At 38.6% G+C, this 17,247-nt stretch overlaps 1 protein-coding gene across 1 annotated transcript in view; it reads right to left on the bottom strand.

Moving 5' to 3' along the window:
- LOC311081236 (hemicentin-1-like) overlaps positions 1–17,247 on the bottom strand; it is a 123,792-nt gene that overhangs the window by 33,129 nt on the left and 73,416 nt on the right. The window contains exons 11-13 of the mRNA XM_084111671.1: positions 5,439–5,681; positions 3,488–3,796; positions 3,129–3,371 (exon numbers count right to left, since the gene is read on the bottom strand). Coding sequence (XP_083967797.1) covers positions 3,129–3,371; positions 3,488–3,796; positions 5,439–5,681 — 795 coding nt within the window. The remainder of the gene's footprint in view (positions 1–3,128; positions 3,372–3,487; positions 3,797–5,438; positions 5,682–17,247) is intronic.

The following is a 17,247-nucleotide window of genomic DNA, read 5'->3' as shown; positions in this document are numbered from 1 at the left end:
CAATAAAACAGTTTGAGACCTATCTGCAGTTTAACCTATCTGACCTAACTGCTTTAAGTGTAATATTGTATGGTGATTGCATCTACATCTGCACCGGGTGGTCCGCTCTGGTGACTCTGAAGCGCCGAACACAGTTGAAACGTGCCTTTAGGATGCCAAAGGTCATCTCTATCTTCACTCTGGTTTTACTGAGGGCCACATTGAAGCAGTGCTGTGGCCCTATCTGAGGGTCATGATAGGGGGTTATTGTGTAGGTTTTTCTATCTCAGTTCAAATTAACAGTGTTTTGTACTGTACCAAATTTAACTTGCTTTCCTCAAAGCGCTGACACAACAAAGACTCACGGAAAATTTGTGAGACAAGCACTGGAGCCAGGCCATTTGGCATCCAAACTTGTGATCATACATTCATGACCACCACAAGTCATCTGCAGATGAAATGTTTAGTAGATCATTGTTATATCTGTTAATGTTACTATTAATTTAAAGATTCATCTCACAGAAAATAATCATCTCACATATTCACATCATCTCTACCTGAACATTAAGGCTGTGATAGGACTTCCTATTAACATAATCTGCCTCATGTTCCCCTAGAGCAGTGGAGATTGGAGCAATAGACATGTTGTAATGACTCTAAGGAATCCTATCATAAGATTAACAGAATAATAATAAAAAAAGATTTTAAATAATTCTTAACATGTATTATATTGTATAGTACATTTGTGAAATTTGCTTTTTAAGAAAAAAAGTTCATGTGATGTCACCCTATATATGTTACCGGCAATTTTATAAAAGCCCTCTTTTAAGGACATGGTCGATAAATGTCCGGGGAACACTATTAATGAAACTATTCATGTACTCCTGCAGAGCGACCTTGTGAATGGTCCGACAAACCGTGTTTTCCCCTAGCTTCTGTGCATCATCGTGCAAGAATGTAACACTTGCAAAAAAACGCAATGCAATATTTGCGGTACAGTAAGTGCATGAATTCGACGTGTTAAATTCTTTATGTGCGGCTCAAGAAGTTCGCAAAGATAAGACATTGCTTCCGTGGAAAATCTGTATCTTTCATACAAATAACTATCAGGAAAGGCAAGGGGATTTTGTCATGCTAAAAACTCTCTCTACAAAGTGCTCGTCTAACAATTTGCGCTGAGATGTCCACCAGATTTGGAAGAAAAGGTGAAGAAGTCATTGCAACAGACACTGGGAATAAGTTACATCACCTATATGTTTCTTTGCTCTCAGCTGATTGGTCAAACTTCAGTCTGAGATCTTGAATCCAGAACATAACCTGCCCCGGAGCAGGTTAGCCGTGCAGCGTAAGATACCATGGCGACGAACACCGATTAAAGCCAAGCTACTTTCATAGTACCTAAAACCCAGGGTTGGTGGAAACTAAACTGAAACATAGCTGGCTAGCCACCTAAACCAGCTTCATGGTATAGGCCCCAGGCAGGGGTCAAAATCCAAATAAGCAATCCAAACACAAACCAATAAACAGGCAAAACCAGCACGGAAACAGACTTCAAAAGTGGTGTGACGAATAACAAGCACTCTGTAACAAACACTAAACAGGCAGGGATTTATACACACAGAAACTAACAATCATGATGGGGAACAGCTGGGTGCAATGAACAGTGATGAGTGCAGACAAGGATTGTGGGGAATGCAGTTCCTAATGAAATGACACCGTGGGGAAAGAGGACCTCTAGTGGACACCAGGGAACATAAACCAACACTGTGACAATAGAAGGCAGATACCATGATGCCTGTATAGTCCTAAGCTATACAGCATATTTCCTACTTAGAGTATTTTTTAGACATAATTACTTACTTTTATTACCGTTTGTATTTGTGTACATTTGACAGTATCTGAAACTACTTAATCATGGGGATTAGTAGATTGTACCAATAAACCTGGGTACAATAAATCTGTATTTTCATATTTTCCATTAATTTCCTGGTCATTTTTGAATGCCAAGATCACAAGTGTGAATATAGTCAAAGCAGGGGTGGGCAACTCTGGCCCGCAAGATCCACTTTCCTGCAAAGTTTAGTTCCAACCCTAATCAAACACACCTGAACAAGTTAATCAAGGTCTTCAGGAATACTAGAAAGCTAATGGCAGGTGAATTTTGTCATGGCTGGAGGTAAACTCTGCAGGAAAGTGTATCTATTGTGTTTGTACAGTGTGTGTGTGTGTGTGTGTGTGTGTGTGTGTGTGTGTGTTTCCTCCGAGGGGGAAAGGGAGGCAACTGCCTGCTAAAGAATACTGAATGAGAAAATAAATAATAATAATAATAATAATAATAAATAAAATAAAATCCACAGCGCTGCCGTAATTATATCATATAATTTAGTTTTAAATTATTATTAATTTGTTTAATTAGTTTGTTTAGCTCGGAGGAGAGTGGTACATAATGGTACTGAAGCGTCCATTGTAGCGCGTAGTTACAGATAGCGGTTAATAAGGCTACAGCAACATTAGTTAATTGTTTTTGTGTCGCGACACGACAACTTGCTTCCCGAGCTTCAGATACAGACAATAAATGACGAGTTCAAGTCATGTCAGGATCATCATATTGCCATTGAACGCACATGAATGCCACAACAAAGTGTAAATATGAGTGCATGGGAAGCTCAGGATTTTTTTTAAACCCCTATTTTACGAGTTGGGGGCATATCAGTGAGAAACGTGTCAGAATACCATAGGTGTTTAGCTGTGATATTGTCCGACTTTTTTATTTACAGCATAATATGCTAAATGCCTGCACAAAATATAATAGCGTTGTAATATAACAATATAATAGTATGTATAGGCCTAATGAAAAAGTTGACAGTGGCTTCATAAATTAATTATAAACATAAAAAAGCAAAACACACCTAAAGCACATTCTTTGTTCTTCATTTTCTGGAAGTAGAGTATAAAAACCTTGCTGTATTTTAACAACATCTTGCTCTGACGAAAGTGACCTGAACGCACACTTCTAGTGGACCATCAGTAATGGCTAAGAGGCTTTATTTTTATATGAGTCTTTAAAATATTTTTTTTTTTCTGCATAGTGCACCTTTAAACTGAGTCACTCACTTACAATGGAAAATGTTACAAAAATGCACAATTACCTTGTCTGGACACTTTTACACGTCTGGTGGTGCTGCCAACTGAATTGTTTGCAATGCAGAGCAGATCCTCAGGTGTTGAATCTGTTATAGTAAGAGTTTCACTATAAACTATATCAGTTGTGCTGACACTCCAGCTGATTGTTGGTTTTGGGTTTCCCTCGGCTTCACAAACTATCACCACTGGATATCCTCGAAACACAGGCACTATGGAGGGCAGTTTGGTCTCATTGATGATCGGTTTAACTGCAGGAAGGAGCAAAAAACAGGTTTCACATGTTAATAATTAAGAGCAATATAATACCTGCTAAATAAAGTTTAATGTTTAAAAACATGAGAAGTGGACAAAATATTATACTTACAATGTACAGTAATGCTCAGAGATTCTGATGTGACTTTAGGAGGAGATTGAGATCCTTCTCCCAGTTCCAGCTGTGCTTCACACCAGTACTGAGCTCCATCATCCGTTATTTTTGGATGGATCGGGAATTTATATGTTTTTCTGTCTGAAGTATTGAAGGAGTCAGTGAAGATAGTTTCATTCACTAGATGCTGTCTTCTGTACAATCTCACGACAACACTCTTAGCCACAGCGCGAACGTCACACTGGAGTTCATACTGCTTGCCCACTTTCATTGGTCCGGTGTGATTCCCAGTGCTGATGGAAATATCTGCAATACACATTAAGCAATAATAATAGAGTAACAAAAATGAATCACAAAATTGCATCCCACATACTTAAAAAAAGTTGCAAAAATAATAATAATGTTTTTCATTTACTGAAAAACAAAACAACAACAACAACAACAAACATTAGAAATGTGTTTTTAAAAACATGTCCCTGCTTTAGCTGAGTGCTGTTTAGACACAAGGCTACTTTATTCACCTTATTCCGCCCCGCCCACTTTTACTTCTGTCCAGTACTTCCGTTGTAAACCAACTTCCGGTTTAGCGGACCCTCATTCAATTTCGAGGAGAACTGCAGAGAAGTCTCACTGATAAAATGTCACATAAGATAAGCTAATTTGTGCCAAATGTGCTATGTACGTGTGTACCAACAGCACAGCAATGCACTGTTTCTCGGGGTAATTTTTAAACGACTTTTAGTTGTTTATATGACCCGTCTGCCTGTCTGATCACAGCCCGGCCGATGTGTAGTGTTTAGCCTACATTAGCCACAAACATCTAATGTTGTAATGGTCTCACTACAGGACACATACACATGCTATACCTTGTTTGAAAGCTATGGTCCTCTAGAATTCAGTCGCTGGATTTATTTTACAGCCATTACTTGTGTTAGAGATTAAACCATAAGAAATTGCAGCTAGCAGTTAGCTAAGCTAACGTTACCCTCTTGTTCATCTAGTTGAGGCTCTACTTTCTTTCTACACCAGTTCGTGGCTATTTTTTTCTCATCTGTTGGCTATACACTGCAAATGTATCTGGTGATTAAGCAAACAAACTGTGGTGTAATAATGTTTCAAACTTTACATGTAGTAGTGTTTGTGCACATCTTCATAACTAAGTAATAGCTATTAGAAAGACACAGCTATTAAATAATTTGATTGTGGCATTGTTTCAAAAGCTTCAAGTGAAATGTACTTTAGTACGTTGCAGCAGTTGTTAATAACCATAGGCCAACGCATTTGGCTATAATATTATAGTCTATCTACTTATATCAAGACAGATAACAGATTGGACCAGGGCAAACAAAGCGCTAAGTAGCTAAACCAGGAAGTGAGATTACGCGGATGGCGCCACCCAGTGCTACTTCCGGAATAAGGTGAATATGTAGTTTGTATGTTGCAACTATTGCTCTTTGACCATCAATGACCATTAGCCCTGCTTCAAAGCACAGTCATCATCTTAAGATGTAACGTTAGGCTATTTTCCAACACACTGGCCTTTGCTTCCATTCTGTGAAATGGTTAACTTCCTTTTTTGTATTGTGAGCAGTGTGGTATTTCCAGTTCTGGACTTCATGGAGACGTTTTCTATAGGCTATATCCCTGCGAAAAATGCTAAACAAGCATGGTCTCGGTTTACACTGGGTAGCCTGGCTAAGCTAGTGTTAAGCACATTCTTTGTTCTTCATTTTCTGGAAGTAGAGTATAAAAACCTTGCTGTATTTTAACGACATCTTGCTCTGACGAAAGTGACCTGAACGCACCTTACTTCTAGTGTACCATCAGTAATGGCTAAGAGGCTTTATTTTTATATGAGTCTTTAAAAATACTTTTTTTTTCTGCATAGTGCACCTTTAAACTGAGTCACTCACTTACAATGGAAAATGTTACAAAAATGCACAATTACCTTGTCTGGACACTTTTACACGTCTGGTGGTGCTGCCAACTGAATTGCTCGCAATGCAGAGCAGATCCTCAGGTGTTGAATCTGTTATAGTAAGAGTTTCACTATAAACTATATCAGTTGTGCTGAGATTCCAGCTGATTGTTGGTTTTGGGTTTCCCTCGGCTTCACAAACTATCACCACTGGATATCCTCGAAACACAGGCACTATGGAGGGCAGTTTGGTCTCATTGATGATCGGTTTAACTGCAGGAAGGAGTGAAAGAAAAACAGTTAAAGAGGTTTTGCATTGCATATGTGGCAACATAAATTTCTTAATATGTTAATCTACATTAATTTTAATTTAGTAGTTTTCAGCTAAATTGATCAAATTTAGAAAATTGTTAAGAAAAGGTTACATGTTGCATCCGATCCCTATCGCCACATAACTTGACACTGTGTCACATGGTAAGTGCTAAAATCTGCTTGATTTGGACAACAGATGTTCTTAAAAGATTAATAATAGAAACTGACAGATCTTACTTACAATATACAGTAATGTTGAGATGTTCTGATGGGGCTGTTGGAGGAGGTCGAGGTCCTTCTTCTCCCAGTTCCAGCTTTGCTTCACACCAGTACTGAGCTCCATCATCAGCTCTGTCTGGACGGATCAGGAGTTTAGATGTTTTACTGACTGGAGTCTTGATGGTGTCAGTGAAGGTGGTTTGATCCACCAGAGTCTGTCCTTTGTACCAGTTGACAGTGAGACTCTGAACAGGAGCCACATTGAGAACGTCACACTGGAGCTCATACTGGTTTCCCTCCATCATTGGTCCGTTGTGATTCACAGTTCTGATGGACACACTGTCTGGAGTCTCTGTGGAGGAAGATTTACACACTGATATCTGCAGTCATGAATGTACATACATTAGACATTTCTGAGAATGAAAAGATAAAAATATCAATAACAGAGAAACTCACTGTAAATAGTCACTGGGAGATTTACTACACACTGTCTCTTATCATAGTTCATGTAGCAGGATGGCACTATGCCCCATTCTCTCAGTTCTGGCACTCTCCATGTGATCAGACTGTCTCTGGTCATGGGCACTGCTCCCTCACTGGCTTCCCATCCCATTCCTTTATGTGGGACAGAAGTGCTGCAGTCGACTGAGACAGAACCGCCGTACTTCACAACAACTCTCTGTGGGTTGAGCTGAACAGGACATTCATCATCAGCATGTGAACCTGTTAAACACATTGAGAAGGATGTGATTTAAAACTGGTGAAGATTCAGCACAGAATAGCATCACTAAAGTATTGGATTACAAGCAGACACAGAAATAACTTTCTAAGAGTCATTAAGACCTGCAAACTGAACACTGGTCCATGATAGGCCTCTATAGTTTTGTATTTTATAGAGTTGGGACCATGACATCTTAATAGCTAGTGAAAAATGTAATAGGTTTCTGTAAAAGTCCATCTACTGTCATATGCAACAAAAAGCTTTACTAATACAGTAGCAAGGCAATATTTGGCAGGGTTAGTCCAAACTCAAACATGTCAACTGAACTGAGAAATGAATTTACCACTCCCAACTCTGTTACTTTAGCCTACAATAAAGTAAAAGCTAAACTTTAAAACAACTTTAGTCTCATTCCAGATGCATCGGAAGAATAAAAGACAGAATTTAGTCAACATACAAACCTGTGAAACTCAACAGCTGTGAAACTGCCAAGAGATAAAAAAGTCCAAAGAAATGTTGAAGCATATTGAAAAACAATTGATCAGAAAATACTGTAAATAAGACCCAACTTTATCACTGTAACTCAGAGTGCAAGTCTTTGACTGAATAGCTGTAGCTCGAGCAACGCAATAGTGAAACAAAAAAAAGAACTAACCCCACCCATAAACTATTTTGAGAGGAAATTTCACTGGGTTGACCTCACGAACATTATGTATTAATGAATGACTGCAAAACATACTCAGAAACAAAATTAAATCTAGAAATAACCTGAATCCTTGCAATGATAGTATTACCCTAACCAGACAACCAGAAAATACGTAGATGAGACTGACGTTGGATGTTGGAGTTATTTTGGGTAATAATTTGATGCTCTCACAGAAATTTAACATCATACAAAAAAAGAAAAAATAAAAAAAAAAAAAAATCTAAAGTTTCTCTGAAAAACATTTTCCAAGGGGTCCTTGGTCTAGAAAAAAAGCTTCTGTTTTATTGCACACAGCGCCCACCTGTGGTAATTGCAGGATAGAACAGACAAAACCCAGAAACATCTGACTGACATCAACTGTAAGTTTGTTCTACTTGCATTTATAAGTACATTTATAAGAACTCTCCCACTATCTATTTTTAAAATGAATTATGAGGATTAGCCACCCTGAGTCACCTGTTCATACGTGTAAAATTGACCTAATTTTTTGGCCTTTAATGGGTTGCTTACTTTTAGCATTCAGTGATCCTTATACGAGTCATTATAAACCTCTCTGTGTTTATTTAGCGTTTTTTGACTGACTGACTGTAGCTTACAAATAAAATGCATGTCCAGCTAACGATTTTTTGTTCTCATTCTCAGTATGACTGGGAAGGTTCGTTTCCGGTTATATTTAAAAAAATAAACCTAAAAATAACCATTAGGGGGCGTTAGTACAGGTTCAGTTTAGATTGCCATGAAAACTTCCCTGCAATTTTCTGGGAATGTTAGTTTTTGGTTATAAAAAAATAAAACCTAAAAATAACTATTATAATGTTCTTTAGGTTCCCTTTAATTATCCTCCATTCTCAGAAAACAAGGTACAAAAGCTGTCACGGTTCCCTTTAAAAAGGTACACCTTTCAAGAGTGCATGTTACCTAAATGTTACATATTAAAAATTTTTTAAAAGGTACTGTCCCAGTGACAACTTCTGTACCATTTTTACCACTAGTTAGCTTTTTGTAACAAAAAACAATACGCTACATCTGCACACTAGAACTATGGAGCCAGAATGATAAAACAATTTGAATCTGAATTGTGACTAATATGTGTAGAATTTTATAAGTTACATTGCATAAGTTAGCTACAGTTAAACTGATAGTAATCAGTCCAAATTCTTACTGTCGGTTTAATTTATTTTATTTTACCTTTATTTTAGTCTCATTGAGATCAAAAATCTCTTTTACAAGAGAGACCCGGCCAAGGTAGCAGCCATACATAAACAACATATTAAAGTGCTACATAAAAGGTAGCAGCCATACATAAACACAACATAGTAAAAAAAAAATACTACATACATACAATCATGCAAAAATCATTCAAATACAAGGACCTCTCAAGAAAAACAACTATGTCTCCTTTACCACATTTTTTATGATGGTCTTAAATTTATTAATTGATACACACGTTTCTAGTTTAAAAACTTTTTTGCAAATTATTCCATGCCCATGGTGCATAGTATGAAAATGCAGTTTTCCCCAAATCTGTCCAAACCCTGGGTACATTAAAAAGCAACCACTTGGAGGAGCGTAGCTGATAACTAGCAGAATTGAGACAGAGGAGGGTGCAGAGGTAAGCTGGAAGTTTACCTAGCATGGCTTTATATATAAAAATATACCAATGCTGTTTTCTGCGGGTGGTCAGTGCTGTCCAACCCACCAGATCATAAAGAATGCAATGGTGAGTGAGGGACTTTGCATTTGTAATAAATCGTAGAGACGCATGATACACTGAATCAAGGCTCCTTTAGATAGAGGAGGCTGCATGCATATATAATATGTTACCATAATCAATCACAGACAGAAAAGTATTAAAAGTATTTTTGGCATTAAAAGTAAAGCTAGATTTATTTCTTAAATAAAAGCCAATCTTTACTTTGAGCTTCCTAACTAGATTAGCAATATGTACATTAAATAAAAGTTTGTCGTCTATCCATATACTCAATTACTTGTACGTGGGTACTCTTTCAATGGATTTACCATCAGACGTAAAAATGCTAAGATCATCAAGCAACTGTAGGTTGTTCAAGTTTTTGAAAAGACCATGAACTTTGTTTTCTGAGGATTTAAAACCAATTTTAAATTGAGCAGAGCAGTTTGTAATGACTGAAATGCAGTCTGAAGCTCTTGCACAGCCTGTGCTATGGAAGGAGCATATGTATAAATGACAGTGTCATCAGTATAAAAGTGTACTTTTGCTTGAACATCCTTACCTAAATCATTTATAAAAATAGAGAACAGAATAGGTCCCAAAAGAGACCCCTGGGGGACCCCTTTAGATATCCCAAGAAACTCAGATTTGTGGCCCTCTGCATGGACACAGAGTTCGATCTACAAAGTAGTTTCTAAACCATTTAACAGCATTAGGACAGAAACCCACATTCAGCAGCAATTCATGATCTACAGAATCAAACGCCTTGGATAGATCTACAAATAAAGCAGCGCAATGTTGTTTTCTGTCCAAGGCACAAATAAGATCATTTACTACCACCATAGCAGCAGTAATGGTACTATGGCCAGTTCTAAAACCAGATTGAAAATTGGATACTGTTTTACCTGTAACTTTACCTGGGATTCAAGGATCTTAGCCAGGATTGATAGTTTGGAGATCGGACTAGCCTGGCTAACGTCAGACTTCTTCTCATTGAGACGAGGTCTGGGAACCACATGTTCATTTTCTCGTATTTGAGGCGTGGTTTACGAATACCCAGAGCCGTTTATTGGGCGCTACGAATGTCTATCAAATGCGCCTGTACGTAGCTCATAGCCAATCGTTTCAATTATACCAGATGACGTATGTAGAGCTACAGAAATTCGTCGAGGAAGAAGACGAAATAAACTTGCGTTCTGAACTACTTAGAACACTATCTAAGGCTGCATCGAAAGGTAACTTCGCGTCTGATGCCATGTTGGATCCATAGATATAAACAAACTGCTTCGGTGTGTCGCATAGACATCGTCATCGTCTTGCTGCTCCCTCCCCGTTCTGTGATTGGTTCCCTTTTTGAGGGGAAAATCTGGTCCATGGTGCTAATAGCGTGAATAAAATTGCGCTGCACGCAAGGCAGCATGGGGAAACCCAGGCTAAGATCAGACGGTAATTGTTTAGCTCTGAGGGGTCCCCACCTTTAAATAAGGGGAGCTTTCCAGATTTGGGGTATTGAATTGGACATAAGACTCAAATTAAAAATGTGAGTAATAGACTCAGCAATAACATCTGCCGCCACCTTTAGGAGATAAGGATCCAGATTGTCAGGACCTGCAGATTTTTTGTGGTCAATTCCTTTCAGATCTTTACAAACTTGCGCAACTGACATAGTTTTAAAATCAAACAAATCCAGATTTCTATCAGTTGCAGTGGTGGCAGAACATGGGACAGGTGCATTTACATTTGAGCTGTCAAATGCAGACCCAGCACAGATAAAGTGTTTGTTTAACTGACTGATTTAACTGGCAGCTTTATCCTTTATTTCATCTGAGCCAACCAGAATGTGTTCAGGGAGGATTGAAGCAAAATGTGTACCTGACATAGATTACTTTCCAGAATTTGGAGGGGTTACTTAGATTCTCTGTAGCGGTCTTCAGATAAAACTCTGATTTGGAATTTATTATCATCAAGGTGCACTTGTTCCTTAGGGTTCTAAACGTAGTACAATCAGCAGAGGAGTTTGAAAATCTAGCTTGGGCCCACGATTTATTTCTCAAATGAATTAGCTCTGAGAGACTGTCTGAGAACCAGGGATTTCCCCTACCACTGATCCTAAACTTTTTAATGGGAACATGTTTATTTGAAATAGACAGAAAATATTCCCATGCCAATTCAACATCCGGAATCAGAGTTACTTTGTTAAGATCGCTATGATATAAATCACGCAGGAAAACCTGCTCTTGAAAACCTTTAAAATATCTTTTAAAAATGAATCACACAGTTCTTTAAAACAATCTGACGTCACTGAAAGCCAGTCCCAATTTACAGTAGATCACCCATAAGGATGAATTCAGAGTCATTTAAAAATGAACTGGGGTTTTACCATGGGAATTTTTGTATTCCTGACACAAGAAATTGCACAATAATCGCTAACATCATTGCAAAATATGCCAGTTGAGGTGTATTTGTGAGATGTATTTGTTATAATTAAATCAAGCAAGGTAGATTTATGTTGTGCTTTAGGATTTGGCCTTGTTGGAGCATTAATGAGTTGCACTAGGTTTAATGAATCACACAGTTCTTTAAAACAATCTGACGTCACTGAAAGCCAGTCCCAGTTTAGATCACCCATAAGAATGAATTCAGAGTCATTTAACTCATGTAAAATATCTGAAATAGATTTGAAAGCAACCTTTGCGGCAGACGGGGGTCTATAGCAACCAACAACAGTGATGTAAGAATCCTTTGATACGCCTACTTTGATGGCCAAGACCCCACCTCCTTTACCCAACCGATCAGTTCTATAGACTTTATAACCATCAATAAGAATTAAGTCATCAGTTACAGATTTCTAAAGCCAAGTTTCTGATAGAACCATTACATCAGCGTTTGTCGTATTTGCCCATATCTTGATCATATCCATTTTAGAGACCAGACTTCTGACATTTAAAGATATGAAACCAAGGCCTGATCGACTTTTGGTTGACTGATCTACACTGCACAGAGGTAGTAGGCCCAGGATTTGGCTGAACATTTCCAGATAACAACAGTAAAAACATCACTATACATCGCAGTTTTAATTTAACAGGAGATTAATTATCAGAACCACTGTTACCTGCAAACTGTGAGAAAGAGTCCTCTTTGACAATAAAATAATCAGATAAAAGCATTAGATTCTGAAGATACATGACTTCTTTGACTTGCCCTTCAGAATAGTAAATCTTAAGTTGATGAACTGGACTGATTATCTGATTATGTGACTCAAGAATTCTTATCTTATCTGAAAAATTGAGAGTTGTCTGGATTGTAAAAAGTACAACAAGGATTCACTCACCACGTTGTGCCCAGTTAGTACATTTAGACCTGGGTTACAATGAATAAGCATCAGAATTATAAAGAAATACATGATATCAACTTATCTGCTGTTTTATTGCGGACAGACGAAGTAGCAGTGTGGAATCTCAGATTGAAACAGTGGCTGTGGGCAGATCTGCAGACCAGGAAAAGCGCAGTCGCCCCACCTCACCCAGGGTCCACAGGTTTGACAGTCAGTGTGCTACTAGGCCTTAAAGGGGTCATATAATGGTACATGCACTTTTACAAGTTGATTGTACTGAAATGTGTGTTGGCAGTGCCTGTACACAACCATCATAAAATGATAACAATCCATCCAGTGTTGTTTTTTTAATCTCCTTATATGTTTTCCCCTCTCTCAAATCAAGCCGTTCGTCCTTGTGACGTCACACGGTCGGACGCCCCTCCCACGATTGTTGATTGACAGCAGCGTTTCAACACAGACCCTCCCTTGCTCGTGAGCGAGCTGTCATCATAGTCCGCATTGTTGATACGCTGGAGCAGAATGGCATCTAAGCGATTGTGGTGTTCTGTTCTTGGGTGTAATAACGAACACAGCAGTCAGTTTGATGTTCCTAAATCCAAACTGCTGAAGACACAGTAGCTGAGTTTTGTTTTCGAAGGGAATATTCCCCACGATCAACGTCAATGCTTTCATGTTTGCGCGAATCATTTCACCAGACTGCTTTATAAACGAGAACATTGAAAAAGGTATTAGCTCCTGTCCGAGTATGTGTTATGTGCCTAATGACTGTCATAGTCTCACAGACTGGTTATTTTTTAAACAGATCAGTACAATTTTTAACCTAACACTGCATAGATAACATCCATCCAAGCCTACATTTACCGAAAAAAAGTTTTTCATGACCATTAGCTGTAACATCAATCTGTCAATGAACTAACATATACATCAGTAAACAAATAGCGTTCGTATCTCACTACTCTACCCTGCCAGTACACACAAAGATAGATCAAAGTGGCCAAACCAAACTTCCAGGTAGGTCTAGGCCTCAAACAGACCAAACTTCCAGGTAGGTCTAGGCCTCAAACAGACCAAACTTCTAGGCAGGTCTAGGCCTCAAACAGAAAAAGCTTCCAGAGTTCTGTGGCAATCCAAAGGCATCTAATAAAAAATGGACCATCCAAAGATCCAAGCTGAAGGAGAAAATGTTTTTCATGGAAAGTTCTACTCATTCAGACCCAAATGACATAAAATATCTTGCATAAAAACATAAAAAACTCAGATCTCACATACTAACACACAAACAATGGACTGCCTTGGCTGCCATCTTGGATTGGTTAACTGCTAAGCGGTTAATTATGTTCATCCTAGGGCTGGGCGATATATCGCATGACATTGTTATGCGCATCTCATCAGTAAAGCCGGTTCCTTGATTAGTAGTAAATTGCCGTCACCTGCTTTCAGATGGAGCGGCATTTACTACACAGAGCCATAGTTCACTGACAAGCTGAGCCATATCGCATTAATTATCACGGACGTATCGCCTGAAAAACCTTAAAATTAAATTTTTTGAAAGAGAAAAATACAAAAAAACACGTAACACAGCCATCCACTGTCACAAAGAGGTAAACAGACTCGTGGCGCATCACTATCTGGCTAGATGGCTTGCTGTGGTTAACATGTTCTTCTAGAACACCTTTGACTTTGTGTGAAAACTACATATGTGTGAAACTGCAACCCTGCCAAAGCTGTAATTGCTGCTAATTCAGTTTTTCAAAGCAGTTTTCTTGTGATATAAAAATATCAAACAAAACAACAAAATATCTTGTGCAGAGCTGAAATGGCTTTCACAATCTTTGTATTCTGCTTATAGGAAGTGGCACTACTGAACTTGTGCTCAGCTCACTGTAACGACTGAGACAAATCAGACGCAAGTATTTGCTATAGTTTAACAAAAATATTTAAAACTCACACTGGGATCTGTGGTCCCATCCCCACAACAAGGGCAAGAAGGTCTTAATTACCATGACCACGATCAGATAAGTTTTTATTGCTGGTAAAAATGTGGTCACATGGTCAAGACAGAGAAGACAGAAACAGACTTTAAAACTGTAACGTCACGGGCTGAATGTAGAGGAAGAAGCTGCAGGCGAAGATACTTAAACTCAATAGTTTATTTACAGAAGTTTAAAAAATGTGAGAACTCGGAATAGAGTGCTATAAACACCAATATTGACCGACACAGAGGAGTGAATACAAGGAACTTAAATACACAAGGATAATGACAAGACAAACAGGTGCTGGAGATGATAATGGAACACAGGTGATGGTGATGATGATGTGCAGGTGAAGGTGATGAAAGCAGAGGATTCTGGGTAGTGTAGTGCTGACAAGATGATGACAGACGGTGAATGTGACAAAAACAGACTTTGCTGCATTAATCTGATCTATAAATGAACATGCATCTCAGAAAATTGTGTGAATGATTTACTGTCTTGTGTAGTGTTTTTAGTTCTATTATTTTTTTGGTCTATATAAATTGGTACTTTGAAGATCGAAATGATTGTGTACATGATATGCTGATAGCTGCGCAACATATTAGTATTACAAGAATCTCGTGAGCTTAGAATTATAAGGTTATATCTCCACTTTTGGTCGAAATTGAGTTTTTGACATAATCTGAAAATTGTAAAAAAAATATTTTGTTAGTAGTTATTAATAAAATAAAAAGGTTCCATCTCTCAACTGCCAGGTGGGATGTAAAAACTTTGATGCTCAATATCTCAGAACTACCCTAAACGGAGATAGAACCTTATAATTCTAAGCTCACGATCTTTCTTAGTTTCTTCATCAGAAACCAATCCAGCTGCACATGCAAATGAGCACGCTTAAAACAAAGATTCATAAATCAACCACAGAGAAATTTTCCCGCTTGGAAATTCCACTCTTCTCATTGGTCAAGCAAATGGCAGGCCGTGACCACAGCCTGCTATGCCTTCATTCTCCCAACAGAGTCAGACTGTATTTTCTTCAAACCAACTCAGAAAAAAAACTGCAACTTTACTTTAATAATTATGACCGCCGCTAGCATAGCTAGCGAAAGCGGTCATATAGGGATTGTCAAAGTTTTTTTTTTTTTGTCAATCTACTGAATTTTCCGTCAACGATACCAGGGACACCGAAACACCGGGGAACATGAAATTTGGTGAGCATGTAGCCCCACTAGACTTTTACGGAAAAATTTCGTTTGGTCCCCGGGGGCCACTCCCCCCCCGCGCTGGGCCCCCCCAAACCCAAAAAATGCAGTTTTTCCTAAATAACTACCTGAACCGTGGCACCGAGAATGAAGAAATTGGCAAAGTATGTTGGTCTTAAGGGCCCACATCAACCTAGCCCATAATCGATTGTCAAAGTTTTTTAGTTTTTTTTCCCCGTCAATCTACTGAATTTTCCGTCAACGATACCAGGGACACCGAAACACCGGGGAACATGAAATTTGGTGAGCATGTAGCCCCACTAGACTTTTACGGAAAAATTTCGTTTGGTCCCCGGGGGCCACTCCCCCCCCGCGCTGGGCCCCCCCAAACCCAAAAAATGCAGTTTTTCCTAAATAACTACCTGAACCGTGGCACCGAGAATGAAGAAATTGGCAAAGTATGTTGGTCTTAAGGGCCCACATCAACCTAGCCCATAATCGATTGTCAAAGTTTTTTAGTTTTTTTTTCCCGTCAATCTACTGAATTTTCCGTCAACGATACCAGGGACACCAAAACACCGGGGAACATGAAATTTGGTGGGCATGTAGCCCCACTAGACTTTTACGGAAAAATTAACGGTATTTACGGTATAAAATAAATTCATTTATGTGCACATTTAGTGACTGTACACTCATCGGCCTGTAGATGGTGCTGTTGAGCGAAGGGTTGCTGGTTTAGGATGATACTGTCACACACACACATGCAGGAATACAAACAAACGCAAGCATGCACACACACTGACATCCACACGCACAGACACACACCCATACACACACATACAAATCCACATGCACAGACACACACACACAAACACACACGCACACACACATGTACGCATGCATACATACACGCACAGACACACACACACACAGACACACACATACACAAACACACACACATACACACACACACACAGACAGACATGCACATACTACTACTTTTTTTAGGTATCAGCCATATACCCGATTTACCAATACCCAATGTGTTATGCTTGGGCAGTATACTAATGACGTGGGTGGGACATGTTTCATGTCATGTTAGATCACATCCTGAGAGTCTACGCTTTCAGAAAATATATAGTTTATATAGTTGAATCAGTTTTCTCTTCATGGTACAGACCAAAATGTATTATGTGTACACTTTCTTCACCTAAATCCATAAAATCCCATTAATTTCAATGGGACATTTACTTAAGTGTTCTACTAGGTACAGTGGGAATGAGTTTAATTTTGTTAACATTGTTTTTTTTAAAACTCTGGGACCAGGGCTACAAGATAAAACCACTTTTTTTGGGGAAAAAATGTTTTTTATTTCAGTAAAACACAACAAACCCATGCCAAAGTCAGATAACTGACTTTTACCATCAACAGGCACCTCAACCGTTTGGTAGAGGTTTGTAGAAATTGAATGGGAGGGTCCTTTGAAAAAAAAATCACAGATTTTTCATACTTAGTATGTATAAATATAAGTATATATACTATTTTGATCCCGTGAGGGAAATTTGGTCTCTGCATTTATCCCAATCCGTGAATTAGTGAAACACACTCAGCACACAGTGAACACAAAGTGAGGTGAAGCACACACTAATCTCGGCGCAGTGAGCTGCCTGCAACAACAGCGG

The sequence above is a fragment of the Abramis brama genome (genome assembly GCF_963993115.1).
Source record: "Abramis brama genome assembly, chromosome: 1".
Classification (NCBI taxonomy): domain Eukaryota; kingdom Metazoa; phylum Chordata; class Actinopteri; order Cypriniformes; family Leuciscidae; genus Abramis; species Abramis brama.
This window is presented reverse-complemented; position numbering and strand designations above follow the sequence as displayed.